The 18,391-nt window shown below is 37.1% G+C and overlaps 6 protein-coding genes across 6 annotated transcripts; 3 read left to right on the top strand and 3 right to left on the bottom strand.

Moving 5' to 3' along the window:
- Positions 1-22: 22 nt before the first annotated feature.
- On the top strand, positions 23-773 carry L201_008088 (uncharacterized protein; the record flags this gene model as incomplete). The annotated part of the gene is made up of 2 exons (XM_066223786.1): positions 23-25; positions 123-773. 2 exons carry the CDS (start codon positions 23-25, stop codon positions 771-773), a joined length of 654 nt encoding a protein of 217 aa, XP_066079883.1.
- Positions 774-956: 183 nt separating this feature from the next.
- On the bottom strand, positions 957-5,100 carry L201_008087 (uncharacterized protein; the record flags this gene model as incomplete). Its single annotated transcript, XM_066223785.1, has 8 exons — positions 957-978; positions 1,046-1,182; positions 1,249-1,457; positions 1,606-2,795; positions 2,873-4,500; positions 4,553-4,903; positions 4,975-5,037; positions 5,095-5,100. The coding sequence occupies 8 exons, from the start codon at positions 5,098-5,100 to the stop codon at positions 957-959; spliced, it is 3,606 nt and encodes a 1,201-aa protein (XP_066079882.1).
- Positions 5,101-5,988: 888 nt separating this feature from the next.
- Positions 5,989-7,311, top strand: L201_008086 (uncharacterized protein; the record flags this gene model as incomplete). The annotated part of the gene is made up of 4 exons (XM_066223784.1): positions 5,989-6,593; positions 6,690-6,868; positions 6,984-7,087; positions 7,222-7,311. The coding sequence occupies 4 exons, from the start codon at positions 5,989-5,991 to the stop codon at positions 7,309-7,311; spliced, it is 978 nt and encodes a 325-aa protein (XP_066079881.1).
- A 202-nt stretch (positions 7,312-7,513) lies between these two features.
- On the bottom strand, positions 7,514-10,687 carry L201_008085 (uncharacterized protein; the record flags this gene model as incomplete). The annotated part of the gene is made up of 10 exons (XM_066223783.1): positions 7,514-7,574; positions 7,664-8,411; positions 8,495-8,615; positions 8,683-8,783; positions 8,847-9,252; positions 9,332-9,870; positions 9,930-10,087; positions 10,156-10,332; positions 10,413-10,512; positions 10,603-10,687. The coding sequence occupies 10 exons, from the start codon at positions 10,685-10,687 to the stop codon at positions 7,514-7,516; spliced, it is 2,496 nt and encodes an 831-aa protein (XP_066079880.1).
- Positions 10,688-11,157: 470 nt separating this feature from the next.
- Positions 11,158-15,267, bottom strand: L201_008084 (uncharacterized protein; the record flags this gene model as incomplete). Its single annotated transcript, XM_066223782.1, has 10 exons — positions 11,158-11,222; positions 11,311-12,048; positions 12,112-12,697; positions 12,777-12,890; positions 12,954-13,331; positions 13,404-14,296; positions 14,361-14,545; positions 14,601-14,694; positions 14,759-15,039; positions 15,092-15,267. 10 exons carry the CDS (start codon positions 15,265-15,267, stop codon positions 11,158-11,160), a joined length of 3,510 nt encoding a protein of 1,169 aa, XP_066079879.1.
- A 1,430-nt stretch (positions 15,268-16,697) lies between these two features.
- Positions 16,698-18,344, top strand: L201_008083 (uncharacterized protein; the record flags this gene model as incomplete). Its single annotated transcript, XM_066223781.1, has 4 exons — positions 16,698-16,752; positions 16,899-17,011; positions 17,208-17,390; positions 17,475-18,344. 4 exons carry the CDS (start codon positions 16,698-16,700, stop codon positions 18,342-18,344), a joined length of 1,221 nt encoding a protein of 406 aa, XP_066079878.1.
- Positions 18,345-18,391: the final 47 nt, after the last annotated feature.

Here is an 18,391-nt window from a genome sequence, read left to right as displayed (position 1 = left end):
GTTTTTAGTTTAGCTTGGGAAAATGGTAAGTCACTCGCATTTCAATCTTGCCTCACTAAGTTACTGAATAACGATTTTGACGTTGGCAAATATCCATTTGATATTTTACTCAAATTTAACAGTCGAATAATCCAAATTATCCATTTGATTATTCATTTTATCGAGGTGGGAAACCATTACACTTACCTGATCAAGGGTTCCACTATTATAGAAAAGAAAGACCATCAGATTTTACGCCTTTACCTTCAAACTCAAATACAAATACAAATATTCAATTACCTTACGAACATTTCAATCCATTTTCACCGAAAAACGTTTTTCCCAAATATGGGTGGTATGATACGAGTACACCTCAAGGATCTGCATTTTCTCAACCAACTTCAAATTTAGATCAATATCAATCAGGATTTCAAAATAAAGTATCTTCATCAACTAAAATACCATATATATTTCCAAATACAGAAGAATATCAAATGTATACAAATCATCCTTCATTATTACCTAAATCGTATCAAGGAGGTTCAATTCCAAATCCAACAATAACAGAAGATGAAACCAAGAAAGTATATAAACCATTTGGTGAAAAATCAAATTTATATTGGACTTCACCTAAAACAGGTAAATCATATCAATTACCTCCCTCTACCTCAAAATATAGAACAAAGCATCGTTATATTTGTGAATATTGTCAAAGTAGAAAAATGGATATTGATGCTTATACTTGGTGTGGAAACTGCAGGGATTATACCAAGAATGTTGTAATTTTTGATTGACAAGAAATGACCTCGAGCACAATATGACGCAACTACATATCAATTTGATGATTGACGGACCCCTTCAAATTGATTTGACATCTCACCATGAAAATGGAATAAAGCGTTTAGATTGCCGGAACGCGAAGCAATGAAAATTGTAGGATTTGATAACGGTACATCTATGCATGGACTAGTTTACAATCATACGGTCAAAGTCATGATGCTAAAGTAGTCGATCGATGAATCATCAGCTCAATCTACCTCGGGGATCCTTCAGTAAATGCACTTACCCATCAATGACAAAGGCATCAACAGTTCTACCATCTGAAGCACCTTGCCTCAACGACGTCATATCCTGATTATCACCAAAAGTAGCTAAAAGTAATCCTGCATCTTTCACTGAAGCCACTAGTGACGGTACAGCCGCCTGATACACAAGGGTAAATCAGCTTATTGATCGCTTTATAGCTAATTCAATTTGGCAAATACCTACCAAAGTAGTCGCTTCCAATATCACACCTAGTAAATTGGTTGATTTGGCGAAATTTACAGCTTCCCTCACACTCAAACATCTTAAATCACTTTCTTCTTCAGGTGAAATAGGTGTCAGGCGTTTTCTACCTGATGCTGTGTTTGTTGACACCGTATCGTTCGATGAAGTGGAAGTCGAGATACCACAGTAAGAAGCGAAAAATACGGCATCTAACCAGATGGTGAAGTAGTATGAGCTCGTATTCAAACAACAATACACGTCTTTGTATAAGATCGAGACCGGAGAAGGGGTGGAAACAGGAAGAGCGGAAAGGCTCAGAGAGGGATGTCCCACAAAGCAAGAAATCGCATAACTTACAATTGGGCTGCTTCCAATTCAAAGCAGTTGCAACTTCAGGTTGGAAAGAACTGAAGATTATTTTTCTACTACTACTACCAGTAGTACCGGCAGTGGTGAGATTTGATTTTTTACCATTTTCATAAATTGTATTCAGGATTGAATTTACCCATTTATTAATTTCGATTGATTGACTATTTAAATTTTCATATTTCAAAGTTTGTGGTCTTAGGTATTGTAATAATAGATTTAATCCAATTTCATTTGGTAATATAGTTAAAATTTCATTTAAAGTCGACATTGTTTTGTTTAATATTTCTGACCATTCATGAGTACTTCTACTTTGCTGCTGCTGCTGCTGCTGCTGATTATCGTTATCTTTGGACGAGAACAAAAGGTTATTTGATTTAGCAATATTTAAGAATTGTTCTAAAGTTACATCAGATACAGTTATGTCTAAATTTTCAATTGGTAATTTAATTTTTGGATATATAACTGGCATACCATCTTTTGTAACTTGAATTACTATATGTACATATTCACCCGATAATGAACTTGCTGTGACTAAAGCAGATTCGTTGTTGTTATTCGAAGTCGATCCAGATGTTACGCCAGGTGGTCTTAATGATGGTGAAGATGTTGATACTGATAACGGTCTATGTGATTGGAATTGATGTGCATGATCTTGTGTGGGTTGTGATGGTGTTACTTTTGATTTCCAATATGTTTCAACTCTTCCACCAATCTCTAATTGTGCACCTTCAAATGGTTTAATACATGATACTTCAAAGGCTACTTCACCAATCGTCTTAAGATTATGATCCAAAAGCGGAGCCACTATACCTTTATGATATGTCACATCGTTGAATGTAGCAGGTAACACTATTGCTCTTCCGATGACCTTAGATCCGAAAGTCGGGTAAAGCGATAATTCCAATGTAAACCTTTCTAACGACTGCACTTGGAAAGAGAACACCTCCCTTTCGTCTGCTAAAGGCAATATAACGGAATGAGGCACTGCTGAAATATCTGATTTGGAAGTCATGACCAATTTAAGTGAAGACCATAGGTTGAGAGGATCTTGACCAGACCGCGAATATAATTTGATAGGAGGTGCTTTGGAGGATGAAGAGGGGCGGGAGAATGGGTGTCCAAGTGACAGCTGAATAAGACATCGATTTGCCAGGAATTCGTGACCATAGACACGGAGACTATGAAAGCCAGTGATCAGCACAGATTCACAGGAAACTTTGCAGGATATAATGCGTAAGTATCGTCTTGAACTTACGGTATTATAGGCGGTGGTAAGGATAAGGAAGGTATCAGTTCAAACTCGTCTGCTGGAGGATCTAAGACCAAATCTGAACCAGGTGATAAACTATCCATTTGTGGATCAGCTGCTAGACCTAAATTTTCCATACTTTCTAAAGTACTCTGTTTTCCATTTAATTTAGCTCCATTGTCTAATAGATAATTTAAACATTCAACATTACCAAACCAAGCTGAATACCATCCAGGTGATTTACCATATTCATCTGAGGCATTTACATCACAACCTGCTTCAACCAAAACTTTTATACATTTTAGATGTCTTGATTCTCCACCTATTGCTGCATGATGTAATGGTGTCCATAAGTTATATTTATCTTGTTTGTCTTTACCTCCACCATCTGATCCACCTTCATCAACTAGTAGTTTACATATTGAATCGTGCCCTGCCTTAGCAGCAAAATGTTGTGGATATAATCCTTCACTATTAGGTATAACTTTTGCTCCGCATTGTAATAATAATCTGGCTACTTCTAAATGTCCATATTGACATGCTAAAGATAATGGAATCAAATCATTCGATATAGCTGTTGGTTCTAATGTGAGTTTATCTTGAACAAAGATACGAACAACTTCTAAATGACCTTGAGTTATAGCATGCATTAAAGGTGTATATCCATCTTTATCAGTTGCTGAAGGATCTACCGATTGTGATAAGAGGAATGAAACGATATCTGCATGACCATGCATTGCAGCATAATGAATCGGCCTTCTGTCATAAGCATCTGACAATCCGAACAAAGCGTTATTTTTCTCGGCACAAAGTTTTATGAGAACTGGGGATCCAACAATTGAAGCTTGATGAGCAGGTGATCTACCATTGATATTATCTATATAGTTGTAATCCAATTTAACAGCATGCAAAACCAAGTCCAAATATACTTTAGGTACTTGTAAAGCAGCTCTCCATAAGATTCTCATTAATCTTCTATTTGTTGATTTATCACGATTTTGTTTTGCTTTTGCGATTTTCAACCAATCTGTTATAGCATCTTTACCTGAATTAAAAGCTTTAACCATATTTGACTCTAAATCATTTAAAGCATCTAAAGCTAAAGAATTAGTTATACCTGATGACGAAGTATCGATATCTATGAATTCCTCTTTTCTATTATTGAAATTTAAACCATCTGCACCGATTGATTCAGGTAGGTTATCACCATTCAAGAACGATGTAGATAAATGTTCTGATCCATTTTCGATATCCAATAAATTTGCTGTAACGATATCAGATAATTTTGCGATAAATTCTCTATTGAAACAAGGTTGAACTTCAACTTGTCTTTCAATATATAATTCTTTTGTATTACTTTTACTTCTTTTATCCCATTTTTTCAATATCTTTCTGAAACCAGTAGCATTAATTTCAATAAATCCTTGTAATTTACCTAAATCACGTTCGAATAACCTCCATCCTTCTTCTAATGATATCCATTCTGCATCTTTCCTTGTTGTTCCGTCCAAATTTTCTCCTGCAGATGGTGATCCAGGTCCAGATGAATTTTGCAATAATCTCTTTCGATTTGATAACAACGTAAGAAGCCTTAAACGTAAATCGCGTTCTTTCACAAGATAAAATGTATTTATCTATATTGGATATTAGCTACCATTATGCATCTCTATTCATAATTCAGCTCACCTTTTCCAACTCCCGCTGCAAAGTGAAGAAGAATACATCTCTATGCGCTTTGAAACTTTCACTTCTATCATTTCCACCTGTAGGATCTCTACTCATTAATGCACTACCTGTATTAGGTGCAGGAGGTTCACTCTCTGCCGGAAGTGGTTCTAAATCTTCTATTATGGATGATGAGGATGTTTGGTTTATATCATGATATTCATTGTCCTTAGATGATGGCTCTGTTTCAAGGTCGGATTTAGGGTTCCCACTACCTGGCGTTCTCTTGGCAGGTCTCAAACCTAATGAAAGTAATGATGCATCTGATGCTGGTCTACCGGCAGCGTAAGAATTGATTATCTTTTTTAAGGCCTACATGATAGAGAAGAGGTGAATGAGGTTAATACATGAGATATGGACGAACAGTGATTAGCATCACTTACCTTATAGTTGAGGTAGTATTCTCCCCATCCTGGCACCTGTTGTGATTGAATGGTTTTACCGAACTACGCGTGATTTTAGATCAGTTATGACCAGCTCAAGTAGGTAGATATATAGCTCACCTTCATACTGTATAACTACTACCCTTCTACACAGCAATCAATGCTCGAATTGGAATGTCTTCTCAAAGCTTGGGTTTTCAATCTTATTCACTATTCTAACAATAGCCAAAGTGAGATCAATCCTCGGAACGTGTTCCCTTTTATCGGATCTTGAACCTAATTATACCGGCTGAAAGGCAAAGAACGTTGAAATCCACTGGGCTGGCTGTTTTTGCTTATACAGCTTTTGATGTTACTGAAATATTCTTATGCAATTGATCATGGATGTTGTTGGAGTCTCTGTATGTCGGATATGATGATAATGTAGTCAAGGTGTTATTGGCATAAGGAATTCAAGTATTGAGTATGGTGGAGGTATGTCACTGATAAAACGATCAAGTATTATATTGGCTGATAACGCTGCACGTGCGCACCTTTGATCACTGTAACCCTTAATGGGATATCTATTGTATCCACAGCTGGCTCGCTTAGTTCACTACGTATAATATGCATGTCATACTTTCTGACCACTTTGCTAGTGCATCGCTCCATGACACTTTCTTGTCAAATCTCAATGTAGAAAGTTGGATGTATGAATATATGCAAGGAGATTTGTTATTTGAAGGGAATGTAATAAAGGAGAGGAGGTTATCTTAAAAAGAGATTGGGTGCTGGGTGGTTTGTTACGTAAGTATTACAGATAACGGTTCTCCACTTATCATGTCCGCAGAGCTAAAGGTGTATGATGTCAAACACTAATTTAGTATTAATCTTGGGACAAGATAAATATCAGAGACTGTAGTTCAAATTTTGGTCAGCTTGAGAGAAATGTTATATTAAGATCCAAGATTAAGTAGTCAGCGTTAATCACGATTAACAATAATATAAGAAGATTATTCGTTAAGTGGAATCAAAATGGTGAAATTCCATCCATTGATTCAAGAAATATTCGAATCCTCTTCAATTCCAATAAAAGAGTTGGAAGAATGTTCATCAAGAGGGGTATATTTACATACTACTACAAAACAAAAGTACTTTACAAAAGTACAAAATGATGTTAAACAAATGAAAGGTGAAATTGAAGGTTTAAAAGCTATGTACAGGACCACAAGCTTTCTTGAAAAAGGATTAGTACCGAAAATAATTGGATTTAAAGTAAACGAAGCTGAAAGTAAAAGTGAATCAGCTATGATAACGCAATATTTCGAATTAGGATCTAGTCCTTCTTCTTCAGGCTCTTCAGGGTATAATTTACAAAGAGAATTAGGTGAAAAATTAGCAAAAATGCATCATTCAATTCCACAAAATTCAAATGAACAGGATCAAGAAGAAGAAGAAGAAGAAATCACATATAATGGTAAATATGGATTTAACGTACCTACACATTGTGGTATAACAGAACAAGATAATACATATGAAGAAAATTGGGAAACATTTTATAGAGATAGAAGATTAGGTAATTTAGTTAAAAGGATAAATGATAATTCTATAAATAAAGAATGGGAATTAATGAAGGAAAAGTGAGTTTTCATTTTCTTTTCTGTCTCGGTCAAGTGGTAGTAGACTCTTCTGAACATAATTGGATTCGATTCGAATAAACTGATATCTTCGTAAAGAGCAGTACCGTTATTATTACATTCATTTGAACCATCACCTAAACCAGTCATTTTACATGGTGATTTATGGTCAGGTAATAAAGGTTATGATACGATAAGTAAAACTTCAGTCATATTTGATCCTGCAAGTTATTATGGTCATAATGAAGCTGATTTAGGTATAACGCATATGTTTGGCGGTAAGTCATACGCTGTAATCATGGTTCATTATGATCATCCTATCGTTTTATCTGATATGGGATCGGTAAACTAACATCAAGAAAACATGGATTTCCTATTTGTGTTCATATATAGGCTTCACAAATGATTTTTATGAAGCATATCATAAAGTCCACCCGAAATCTAAGCCATATTATGATGAAAGACAAAAGCTATATGAATTATATCATCATTTAAACGTAAGTTTTCACCGATCGCTTCATTTATCTTCAGGATCGTGTACGATCCCGGCAAATTGAACAGAGCACTTGTTTTATTACCAAATCATTATATATCGATTAAACTGACACACATTCCTTTTCCACTTTATTAGCATACTTTGATGTTTGGTGGAAGTTACAAATCAGGTAGTTTATCAATAATGCGATCATTGAATGAATGGGCTAAAGACAAAGAATTGTAATCACCCATCATTGATGATGTATACAGTGCTGTATACTTTTGGACAATGAACGAGCATAATCACGATATGTTATGACAATGCATAATGCATCTTGCACAAAAACACTCTAAATACAGCAATGCGATTGTATGATTCCTTCAACTGATACAAGCATTTTGTTCTTCTTTGGCATCTACAACACCAAAATCGAGTATATGTTGATTTACCTCTTCTTACTTCTTCTCGTACGTTTTTCCGATTCTTCGACTGGTGATGCTTTCCTTCTATTACCAAGAAATACAAGTGAGCATAAAGATTAGCAAAGATGCCTTTCGTGCCCTCTTCGCTTGACCATTAGAATGTTTCAACTCACCGAGACCTTCTTTCTTCTTCCTCTTCTTCACTTTCCCATCCACCTGGACCTAACGTAGCAGTTGTACTACTACCTTCTTCTCTTTTCCTCTTTGATCTACTTGCACTATTCACTGATGTATCTTCTTTATCTTTTTCTGATCCTCTTGTTCTAGTCGTCCTTGTTGATGATCTTCTTTTCTCCCTTTCTCTTTCTCTTTCTCTATCCCGTTCTCGGTCTCGTTCTCGTTCTCGTTCTCGTTCTCGATCTCGATCAGAACCTCTTTCACGTTCACGTTCCCTCCTATCAGAATGGTGATCTTCGGACGAATAGTCGTCTTCATCATGATCATATCCTTGATCTCTGTCTCTCCTGGAACTTCTTCTACTACTTTTCCCCTTTGTTGATGGACTTGCTGATCGATCTCTATTGTCTCTACTATCTCTATCTCTAGATTGTTGTGATTGACTTCTTGATCTGACTTGAGATTGTGATCTTGAATTTGTCTTGGATCCGTGTTCTTCATTCTGATCCTGTTCGTCGTACTCTTGACCTAGACCTTGGTCTTGACTTTGATCTCTATCTTGACGTGAGATGCTTCTTTCAGATTTGACGGTCGGGGCGTCGGAATCATTTCCACCACCACCTTCACTTGCTCCATAATCTAAAGAGCCAGCACCTGAAGTATCTACTTTATCTTTATCTCTAAATCTACCTGCTTTAGGTCCCGTTGGGGCAGCGAAACCTGCTCGAGGTCCTAGTGGAACCGCTAATAAAGATGGAGATTCTCAGCTACCTGCATACGCACCGCACTAATTACATTGAAATGCATGAACAGAAACCTTCACGCACCAGCACCTCGTCCGCGTAAAGGCACTCCTCTAATTGGCACACCTCGTACAGGCATACGTCCTCTGATCGCTGGATTTCCCATCTGTCCTTGAGCCTGTATCTCTGGTGTCTCTCCCCCGTTCTGCACGTACATCAGCAGAAGCATCAGTTTGCGCATAATCAATCAAGATAACCGAGCGATAACTCACTTCAATTCCTTCCTCCTGTTTCACTATTTCTTCTCCAGCTTCTGGCGGTTCGTTATTTCCAGGTTGAGGTGTCGGTGTCATGTTAGGTCTAGCATTTTGACCTGATTGAAATACGCATCAGCTTATTTCTTCCCGCTAAGGTTAGCGGGAAAGTGTGAGCTCACCTGGTCTCATCACATTCTGAGGTTGTTGACCCATGCCCTGCTGCTGTTGTCCTTGTCCCAGTGCTTGCATTTGAGGTTGTTGCATCATACCTTGATTTTGATTCTGATTTGACAAACCAAATGGAGGTCCACCACCACCACCACCACCTTGATTCATCATATTCAAATCCAAACCCTGCATAGCCATCATTTGTTGCATCTGAGCTTGCATTTGTGGATTCATCATACCCATTTGTTGTTGAATTTGGTTTGCCATCATTTGCATTTGCTGCTGCTGCTGTTGTTGTTGTTGCTGTGCGGCCATTGGATTAAACTGCATATTATGCTGTTGTTGGAGTGAAGGGCCTTGTAAATGTAATAAATTCGCTATATCTGGTGGGAGTTGTGCCATAGGTGGAAGGTTCATCTGTTTTGAGCAAGCACCGGATCAATAAGAATCATATATCAAATGCACGAATCAATTATCAGGAAACGTCTAAACTTACTAGAGCCGTACGACCTTTTTCCATATCAGATTTGTATTTTAAATATTTTGGATAAGTGAATTCATCAAAACCGAAATTAAAATAATCTGATAAAGAAGAACCAGGTTTTCTCCAAGGTTGACCTGAATTTTCAAATTGCGTCATATCTATTTCAAAAACACTTTGACCTGTTGAAGGTATTATACCTGTTGGATTATTTGGATCATTTCCTATTTGTAATTTTCCTTTATTTTGTTGTATCTGTTGTTGTTGATTGGATGAATTGGATGATTGTAAAGTTATAAATGATGATGAAGATACAGGAGGTAAATCAGATTTAGGTAATCCAGGATTTATTGGTGGTTGTCCATTTATTATATCTAATATTCCATTTGAACCAGGTTGTGGTTGTTGTTGTAAGATAATTTGAGATTCTGTTCCTGCAGGTGTATTGGATATTGGTGGATTCATTAATGGTCCTGGAACTGAAGGAGGTTGAGTAGTTCCAGGTCTTGATGTAGGTGTATATTCTGTAGTCTGATTAGCTGTAGGTTGTATAGCTATTATTGTAGCGATATCAGCTGCTAATCCTCCAAAATAAGGGAAGGTTTTAACTTACGCTTTGAAGGTGTTTGTAGTTGTTGTGGTGTAACTGGACCTGGAGCAGGAGTCGGAGTAGGAGTAGAAGTAGCAGCTACAGGAGGAGGGGCAGTACCTGTACTTGTATGTGCCCATTTACCTATTCCAATAACATTTGACGGTGCAGTTTGAGGTTTCCTTTTGTGGAAAAGAAGGATTAGTGCCTATTTCAGAGTTCCGCTCATTTGATTAATGAAACTACTCACCTCAGATCTAGAGTACGTTGATTTTGACCAGTAAATACAACTTTTATATCATCATCTGAATCTTCATCTGAATCATCTTCATCCTCTTCACCTTCTTCTTCTTCTTCTTCAACTCCACCATCTTCAGGATTATCTACTGTCGTAGAAGATGGTTCCATACCATATGCAGCTAAAGAGCTATCAATGTTCACAAGCGGAAGAGTCAGTATCATGGTATATATCCGATCTTCTGTAGTGATGATAGAAGCACAACTTACGCTGCCATAGAAGAACTTATATTATCGGTAATCACACTCGAACTTGATGCTACAGGTTGAGCAGGAGCTGATACAGGAGGAACACTTGATTCCGCTTTTACTGTTCAAGAATTAAGAATTAAGAGTTAATTTTTCACGAACAATTTTGACCGAATCATCATAGGATTTACAAACCAAGCATGATACTCACCTTCAACCGCAGGAGGTAAAGAGACTTCAGGCTTTGGTGGTGATTCATCACCGTAAAGAAAGGCATCATCATCGTCTATATCCATTTCGATTCTATTTTGGTATTATTTATGCTGGGACAGTTGAGCGTGGTAATACAGATACCGTGAGTTGAATGCGAAGGCTATCTGCTTCGGTGATAGTTATAGGTACAATTTGTAACTAAATGACCTAATTGAAAGTGCATTCAACGACCAAACGCAAACCGAAAATGAAAGATCAACGTTAACGCTGTGATACAGCGTGAAAGAGCGAATGATCCGGTAATTTATAAGAGTTACCCATATAAGGTGATAATCATACGGTTTATATAAACACAAAACAATATGCATTATATACATTGTTTGTATCAATTATCATCTAGATATTGTATGTATGAGATTTGTGTGATAACAGGGTTGAGCATAGATAGGTTGTACAATTGATTATTGAAAACATGTAACAAGCAAGAAAGGTCAAGACTATATGTAACAAGGGCAAATATGGCAAAAAGAAAAATATGACTAGGTCTCTCCACTCAATTCAACCTGCTCGGTCTATATTGAAAATGATAATCCTCTTCTTCTTCAGGTTCTTCTCCAACTGCAAAGAAAGACAATGTTCTTATGTTAGCGTCACAATAGCTATTCGTCCTTGAAGTAGAAACCGTCAAGAAGTCAGCTGTACTCACCAAACTGAAGTGGTTCACCATGTTTATATCTAGCAGGACTAGGTTCTCTTCCAGGTGTCAAATCAAATATCAAACCTTTATCTAACTGGGGAGGTTCCAGTTCTGTACCGAAAGAATCTTCTTCAGTAGGAACATCATCAAATCTCGAGTCAACACTCAGTCGATCTTGTGCTGGAGGTAATTCAGCTTGATGATCTTGATCAAAGTATCCTTTTTCTTTCGCGACGGTGATTGGCGGCTCAAGTCCATCATATGGTTCTTGTTCTGGATCAGTGTCAGATCGGATAGAGTCACGATTATATTGATCCACTATTCCATGAATCGTGTCATGCCGAGTGTCTCTTTCTCTTATAGGTATAGGAGCTAAAAGTTTTGGTCTTCCTGTTCCATCATCTATATTCTCAAACCTTTGATTGTTCTGGTGTGCTTGAAGATTTGAATAGGTCAATGCTTGAGATACTGATGGAATAGATTGGGATTGTTCACCAAGATGCTCGTCATCGAATGGAACGGCCTTTCTTCTGAGAGAGTGCTGTCTCTCGATAGGCTTAGGAGTAAGTTCTTCGTCTGAAGAAACTTTTTCTTGAGGCGGAGTATGTTGATCATGCAAGATTGAAGGTTGAGTAGTTGGAGGACGAGGCGATACTGGTAATCCCATCGGTTCCCCTTGTTTAGTAGGTATAGGTGGTAGAGCATCTTGTCTATCCATTCTTCTTGCTCCATTGGCAACCAGATTATCTGGAAGCATAGAAAGTCAGCTAATGTGATGCTGAATATGGCTCCCCAGTTAGCTAAACTTACCCATCCATTTATCATCATCTTTCTTCTTTCCGGCACTAGTAGAATTTTGACCATCTTTATCCTTTGGACTTGGTTCAGAACTACTAATACCACTTGCAGAATGTAACTCAAAATCGATATCTTGTTCTTTTTGGTTTTTCTTTTCTTTCCTACTGAATCTATCTTTTGCTTCTTTACTGTCATTTGATTTGACTCTTCTCACGACGGATTTCTTAGCAGAGCCAAAAAAGAATCCTGCATTCTTTGAATCTGTGTTCAAATCTGTCATGGGTAGATGTCGTTTTTCATCCCTTCCGCCTGACCTAGTTCTCTGGATTGGTCTTTCAGGTGAGGTAGGTATGGACGTATCAGGTGTCATATGCCATACTGAAGCATGAGGTTGATCAGAAGCATTACTCAAACTGATCTTCCTCGTTTGTTCTCTGTGTAATAACATTTTATCGAAATCTTCTTCTCCCCATCCTTGTCCAATTCTCGTCTTAACACTTTCCGAAGGAACAATCTGATTACGTTTTTTATTTTTGGGGGAAAATAGTGTGAAAGCTGATTTCTTCTGAGCAGGAGTTAATAGTGCTTGTTGGTATTCCTAATTATAACCATACATGCGAATCAGCATGAGCTATTGCAGATTACAGAATATAGACAAACAATACGTGGAAACATACCGGAGGAACCCATTCCTCGAACAGAAAATACAACTCGGTCTTCCTCGGGTCACCTAAAGGATCATTATCTTGTACTCTAGGATCGATCCTTGATGGTTTCGCTTTATACTCAATCTATAATTATCGTCAACATCGAATAAGCTATACTCAATGAGAACCATCATAAAGGTAGCTTACCAGAGCCCAATTAACTTCTCTAAAAGTTAATTCTTCTCTATCCATCCAGTTTGTACCAATAATGAAATCTGCCCAACAATCAACGAAAGCTTCTTCAATGTAAACTCTACCTAAATTATCTGTCCTAGCATTTGAATCTTGTAAAGCATTTGGACCAATACAAGGTTTTGTATCGTAATTAAAAGGTATTGAATCTTTTTGCGACTTATGTAATCTTTTTCTTAATTCGTCACGTTCTTTTGGCCAATCGGTAATTTCTTTTTCTATAGGTGCTGCAAAACTCAAAGATACATCTAACGCTTCTTCAGTACGGTAAAATCCTCCTGAAGGTGAAGCAAATTCCGTCCAATCCATTGTACGTCTTCTTTCCGATATACTCTATATAGTACACGTCGACTTAGCTGATACCTTTCAGAAGAGGAATTCAGCTAGATGAGTGATATTGCTTACCATTTTAGCACTTTCAGTCAAATCAAATTGTAATCTGTTTTTGATATCACTTTTTCCACCACTTGTAGTAGCTAGCAGAGGAGCGTCGAAACCACCTTCTTCAAACATACTCCATTCTTTTCCTGCTAAACTTGAAAATCTACCATCTTCATTTTCATCTTCTGGGATTCTACCTTTCTTACTTCTTTCGACTGGTCCTCCTACTCCAAAACCCGTTTCTAAAGAAGGTTTTGGAGCACTACCATATGATATCGGTCTTCCTTCACTAGTGGAGAATGTAGGCAAGGGTAAATTTTCTTTGACCATCATTCTTCTTCTATATGCCGTGGAAACTTTAGGCCCACTAATATCACCTCTTCTAGCTTTCCATGTTAACCTTTCCCATGCTGCCCATTTGTCCTCGAAAGGTAGATCTTCAGCCCACAATTCAGCTTGAGAAATTAAATCTTTCGAATATGCCCTAACAGTTCTAGTAGCCCGTTCACATCGTACCACACGTGCTCCTTTCCTAGGTCCACCTCTGGCCAGATCCCCATCGGAAGCTACCATAGCTGGATATCCTGTGACCCATTCTTTCAATCTGAAAGGAAGATCCGCTAATCCTAACGAGCTGTTTGCACTGGTAGATCTGATATAGGCGAGAAGAAGATGTTCAGTAGCAGACGCTGCTCGTACGTATGTTGCATGTGCTGCCATGGCTGAGCAGGACGTCGGGACATTGAACAGCAGAGGCGCGAAAAGTGATGATAAGGCATGCGGCGTCAAGCCGGAAAGATGGGAATGAGCCGCGAATTTAGACAGCAGATGGAATAGTGGGGTGATGATGAGGTTGTACACCTCGTAGGTCAGTATATGAGCTAGGAAGGGGAATGCGTCTGTCGGATAGCCAGCAGCTATGTCGGTAGTATATGACAGTCAGCTTGATCGAGATGTAGGACAACTCGAGATTCAGCTCACCCCTTTCTCTTCCTCTGAATTCTTCGTAGGCGTCCCATTCTAGCACACCATGGCAAATTTCTCTGACACCTTCTCTGATTCTAGTAATTCGGCTCAGAGCCCACCGTAATAACCAAGCCAATTCTTGCTCTTTAGCGAACTTGATATCCTGTCTAAAACTGTCCTGTTTTGATCTCGAGTTTGATCTGCCCAGATGCAATATCAGCTGGTAGGTCACGAGATAGTGAAAACTTAACTCACGTCAATGTGTCTAGATAAGCCTGGATAAGAACTTTGGTTCTCGGTTGACTGAGTTCTAATGCTTGGTTGGAAAACAGCATAGGAGTAGTCAAACCTGGTATTATAACAAGTCAGCTATAATCCTTCATCTACATGTCTTTGTAGAAGGTTTAGCTCACCTCTTTCTATCAACTCCGCACTGACCGATTCCAGTAATTTGCCAGCTTGTGATAAACCGATAGTCACTTTACTTCCTATCCCACCTAAGAAACCATATTGTCTTAGACCTGTGACTTCATCGGAATGGTATGAGAAAGAATCGACTGATTTGCTAGAAGTAGTGTGGGGGGCGATATGAGTTGGTAAGAAAGTGAATTTAGGTGGAAGCAGAGGAGGTGAGTCATCAGGAGGTGATTGAGGTGGGGTCAATGGCTGAGTGGGTCGATTCGGCAATGTCCTGCTGTAAGTGACATACCTGTCAGCTGAGATAAAATATGATAATGACAGCTTACCTTGACCCTCCATTTGGCACAGTACCGAATTCTCCTATACCATATCCTTGACTCTGACCACCACTTGTTGAAGCTACTCGACGTTGATCAGGCGTAAAAGGATTTGAAACGGGAGGTGTAGGTGGTAATTTACTTTTCTTGGGTGTTGAAGCTGATCGAGAGAATATTGAGGGCATCTGTTAAAGGTTTCCAAGGATTGTCAGACCTGCTTTTGATGCTAATAATTCGATTCCACTATTGTTTCTAGTCAATTTGTTATTTGTAAGGTAAAGATTCTATGATGATGTTTCCAGCCCACTAGGTATACGTTAACAAAGGACAATATGTTTAAAGGATCGTGCAGCACGAATGTATGATTACTTCTTGTTATTCTGGGTCGAAGTGGCAAGGTCAAAGTACAACCCGATGACTGTGTGCAATGTAGAGTTTTGTGATGCTGATAAAAAGCAATGTCGATCGATAAATGACGTTGAGAACACGTTATTGAAGGATATGTTGGAAAGAATTGTAAAGTGAACGATAGTATGGTGCTCTAAGTGAGAGAGGAGGTGAAGGTGTTGTCGAGCTGAAACGAATACTGTACAATCCATAAGAGTGAGAATAAAAACTCAAAGGATCTAGACGCTTAGAGTAATCTTATTTCAAAGGCGATCAATGCGTTACTGTTTTAGTGTTTTTGATTGAAGGTCAATGCGTATATTATAAGCACGCTGAGATCATCCGTGAGTGTTGAGGCAATGATCATCAATAATAAGTGATTTGTAAACATTGACGAGCTTCTTTTGTAGATGTTACTATAGATATTCCATGCTCACCTCGACGATCCTATCTTTCGTATAGCTCACATTGGACCATATCATTGATGACATTTCCATACATCCTATATTAAACCGAAACAATCTCTTTTTGGTTCTGTACCTATTCTCTATCCCTTAAACCCAAACAAAATAAGATCATTAGTATTGTTACGTTTCATCTATAGTCACTTGTAAGTGTTTTGTAATGCTGTATGGGTATTCGAGGTACCATTTGTGGGATGGAGAAAGAACAATAAAGTTAAAAGAACACACGTAGGAAACAAGGGGTTATCTTTGCGCGTTTCATATTTTCGATCAAGTACTTGTTTTCTTACTCATGTTTTAAACGCGTCAACATTGCGGCTGTCTTTGTTATGACCAAGCAAGGGTATTTTCTGTCGACTATATAATGACCAGTCAATAATATACTGATTGGAAAGATCATACACTACTAATCATTCTAATTGCATAGCTTCGATATACTGTACAAGGGTTTACTATACTATCTCAGCAAAACAGAGCTAGTAACTGGTCTTTCTGCTCTGAAGGTGATTAAATTAATGATATCTGAAAATCACGTTCCTAACTTCGGATAAGTCCGATATGATTGTCGCTCAGAGATAGACATGAGCGTCAAGCGCAACAATACTACAGAAGGGTATGAATCAAGTGTAGTTATATTGAGGTTGGGGTTAGGTTTATCTATATTGTCACTTCATAATCATTGTTGTCCTCTTGAGTACGATCACTTGAATATTGTATCGTCAAGAGATTTGCAGAGAACCATCTTTTTTGTTTACAGGAGTAAAATGAACTCAGGTACAAAGTCAGGTAATTACGATGCTGTGATTCTAGGCTGTGGAAGTAAGTTTCTTGATAGCGTTCATTGTATCCTTATCAACATTGAGATCGTTCACGTCGCTCGGTAGACCTAGAACGGTAATTCTGATGGACCATAAATCGAATACTATTGACTGGACAAGTATGCTAAGCTAATTTACTACACACAGTTCTCGGTTTATCAATAGCTACAGAATTACAAAAGAAAGGTTTAAAGATAGCTTTAGTAGGTAAAGATTTACCTGAAGATATAGATTCAACAGGATTTGCAAGTCCTTGGGCAGTGAGTTTGGTTTTGGTCTATTTTATTCATTTATTCATGTATCGGTGTACCGTAAATATCTTTGTATTTTCAGATATTAGTTAATCAAATGATGATTATGGGAAATTTCTTATTGATTTCTATCATGTCTTGAATGATATTATTGTTAATATTGTCATCAATTAACACTAATTGTTATTATTTTTTAAATTTAAAGGGCGCAAATTGGCATTCATTTGCGACGGATCCAAAAGAAGAGAAAAGAGATGTATATACATATAAAGAATTTTTAAAATTATCTAAAACGAATCCAGATTTTTGTGAAAGAAGATCACATATAGGTTATTTTAATGGTAAATTAGAACATCCATGGTATAAAGAGGAGAAGGAATTGTTAGAGGTGAGTGTATATGTATAGTATACAATGATTGGTATCAGGAGAATCTGATATTGATCGATTATTCTACTATATATGAGATAATAGTATCGAGAATTAACTCGTGAAGAATTACCTTCAAGATATGAATATGGAGCAACATTTCAAACGTTTACTTTAAATACACCATTATATTTAAAACATTTAGCAAATAATTTAAGATCAAACGGTGTACCAATAATTAAATTTAGAGTTTCATCTTTAAATGAATTATATAATTTACCTTTGTTTGGTAAAGTTAATTTAGTTATAAATTCAAGTGGATTAGGATCAAAATCTTTATTAGGTGTAAAAGATTTAAATTGTTTTCCAATTAAAGGTCAAACTATTTTAGTTAAAGCTCCTGATGTAAAAACATGTTATAGTTTTAAAGATTTATCTAGTTCATCTGACAATAATAGTACAAATAATAATCATAATGGATTATCAACATATATTATACCTAGACCAGGAAATGAAAATCATTGTATTTTAGGTGGATTATTTTTACTTAATAATTGGTCAACAGATATTAATTTCAATATTCAAAATGAAATTTTAAAAAATTGTTATAAATTATGTCCTTTATTAGATAATAAAAAAGGTAAAGGTTGTATTAAAGATATTAATATAATTTCACATAATATTGGTTTAAGACCTGCAAGAAAAAATGGTTTAAGATGTGAATTAAATGAATATAATTTATCATCATCATCATCATCATCAAACTCTAAAGAAGATGAAAATATATTATTATTACCAGAAAAAGGAAAACTTGATACAAAAGATGGGAGGAATAGTAGAAAGGTTCATGTCATTCATGCTTATGGTATTGGTCCTGCAGGATATCAAGCGAGTTTAGGTATTTCGAAAGAAGTTGGTGAATTAGTTGATCAATGGTTGGAAATTACAAAATCAGAGAATAAAGCGAAATTGTGAGATACCCGAAAAGTATGTAGATCTGAGAAAGATACAGTAAAGCGATT

The sequence above is a fragment of the Kwoniella dendrophila genome, chromosome 11 (genome assembly GCF_036810415.1).
Source record: "Kwoniella dendrophila CBS 6074 chromosome 11, complete sequence".
In the NCBI taxonomy this organism is placed as follows: domain Eukaryota; kingdom Fungi; phylum Basidiomycota; class Tremellomycetes; order Tremellales; family Cryptococcaceae; genus Kwoniella; species Kwoniella dendrophila.
This window is presented reverse-complemented; position numbering and strand designations above follow the sequence as displayed.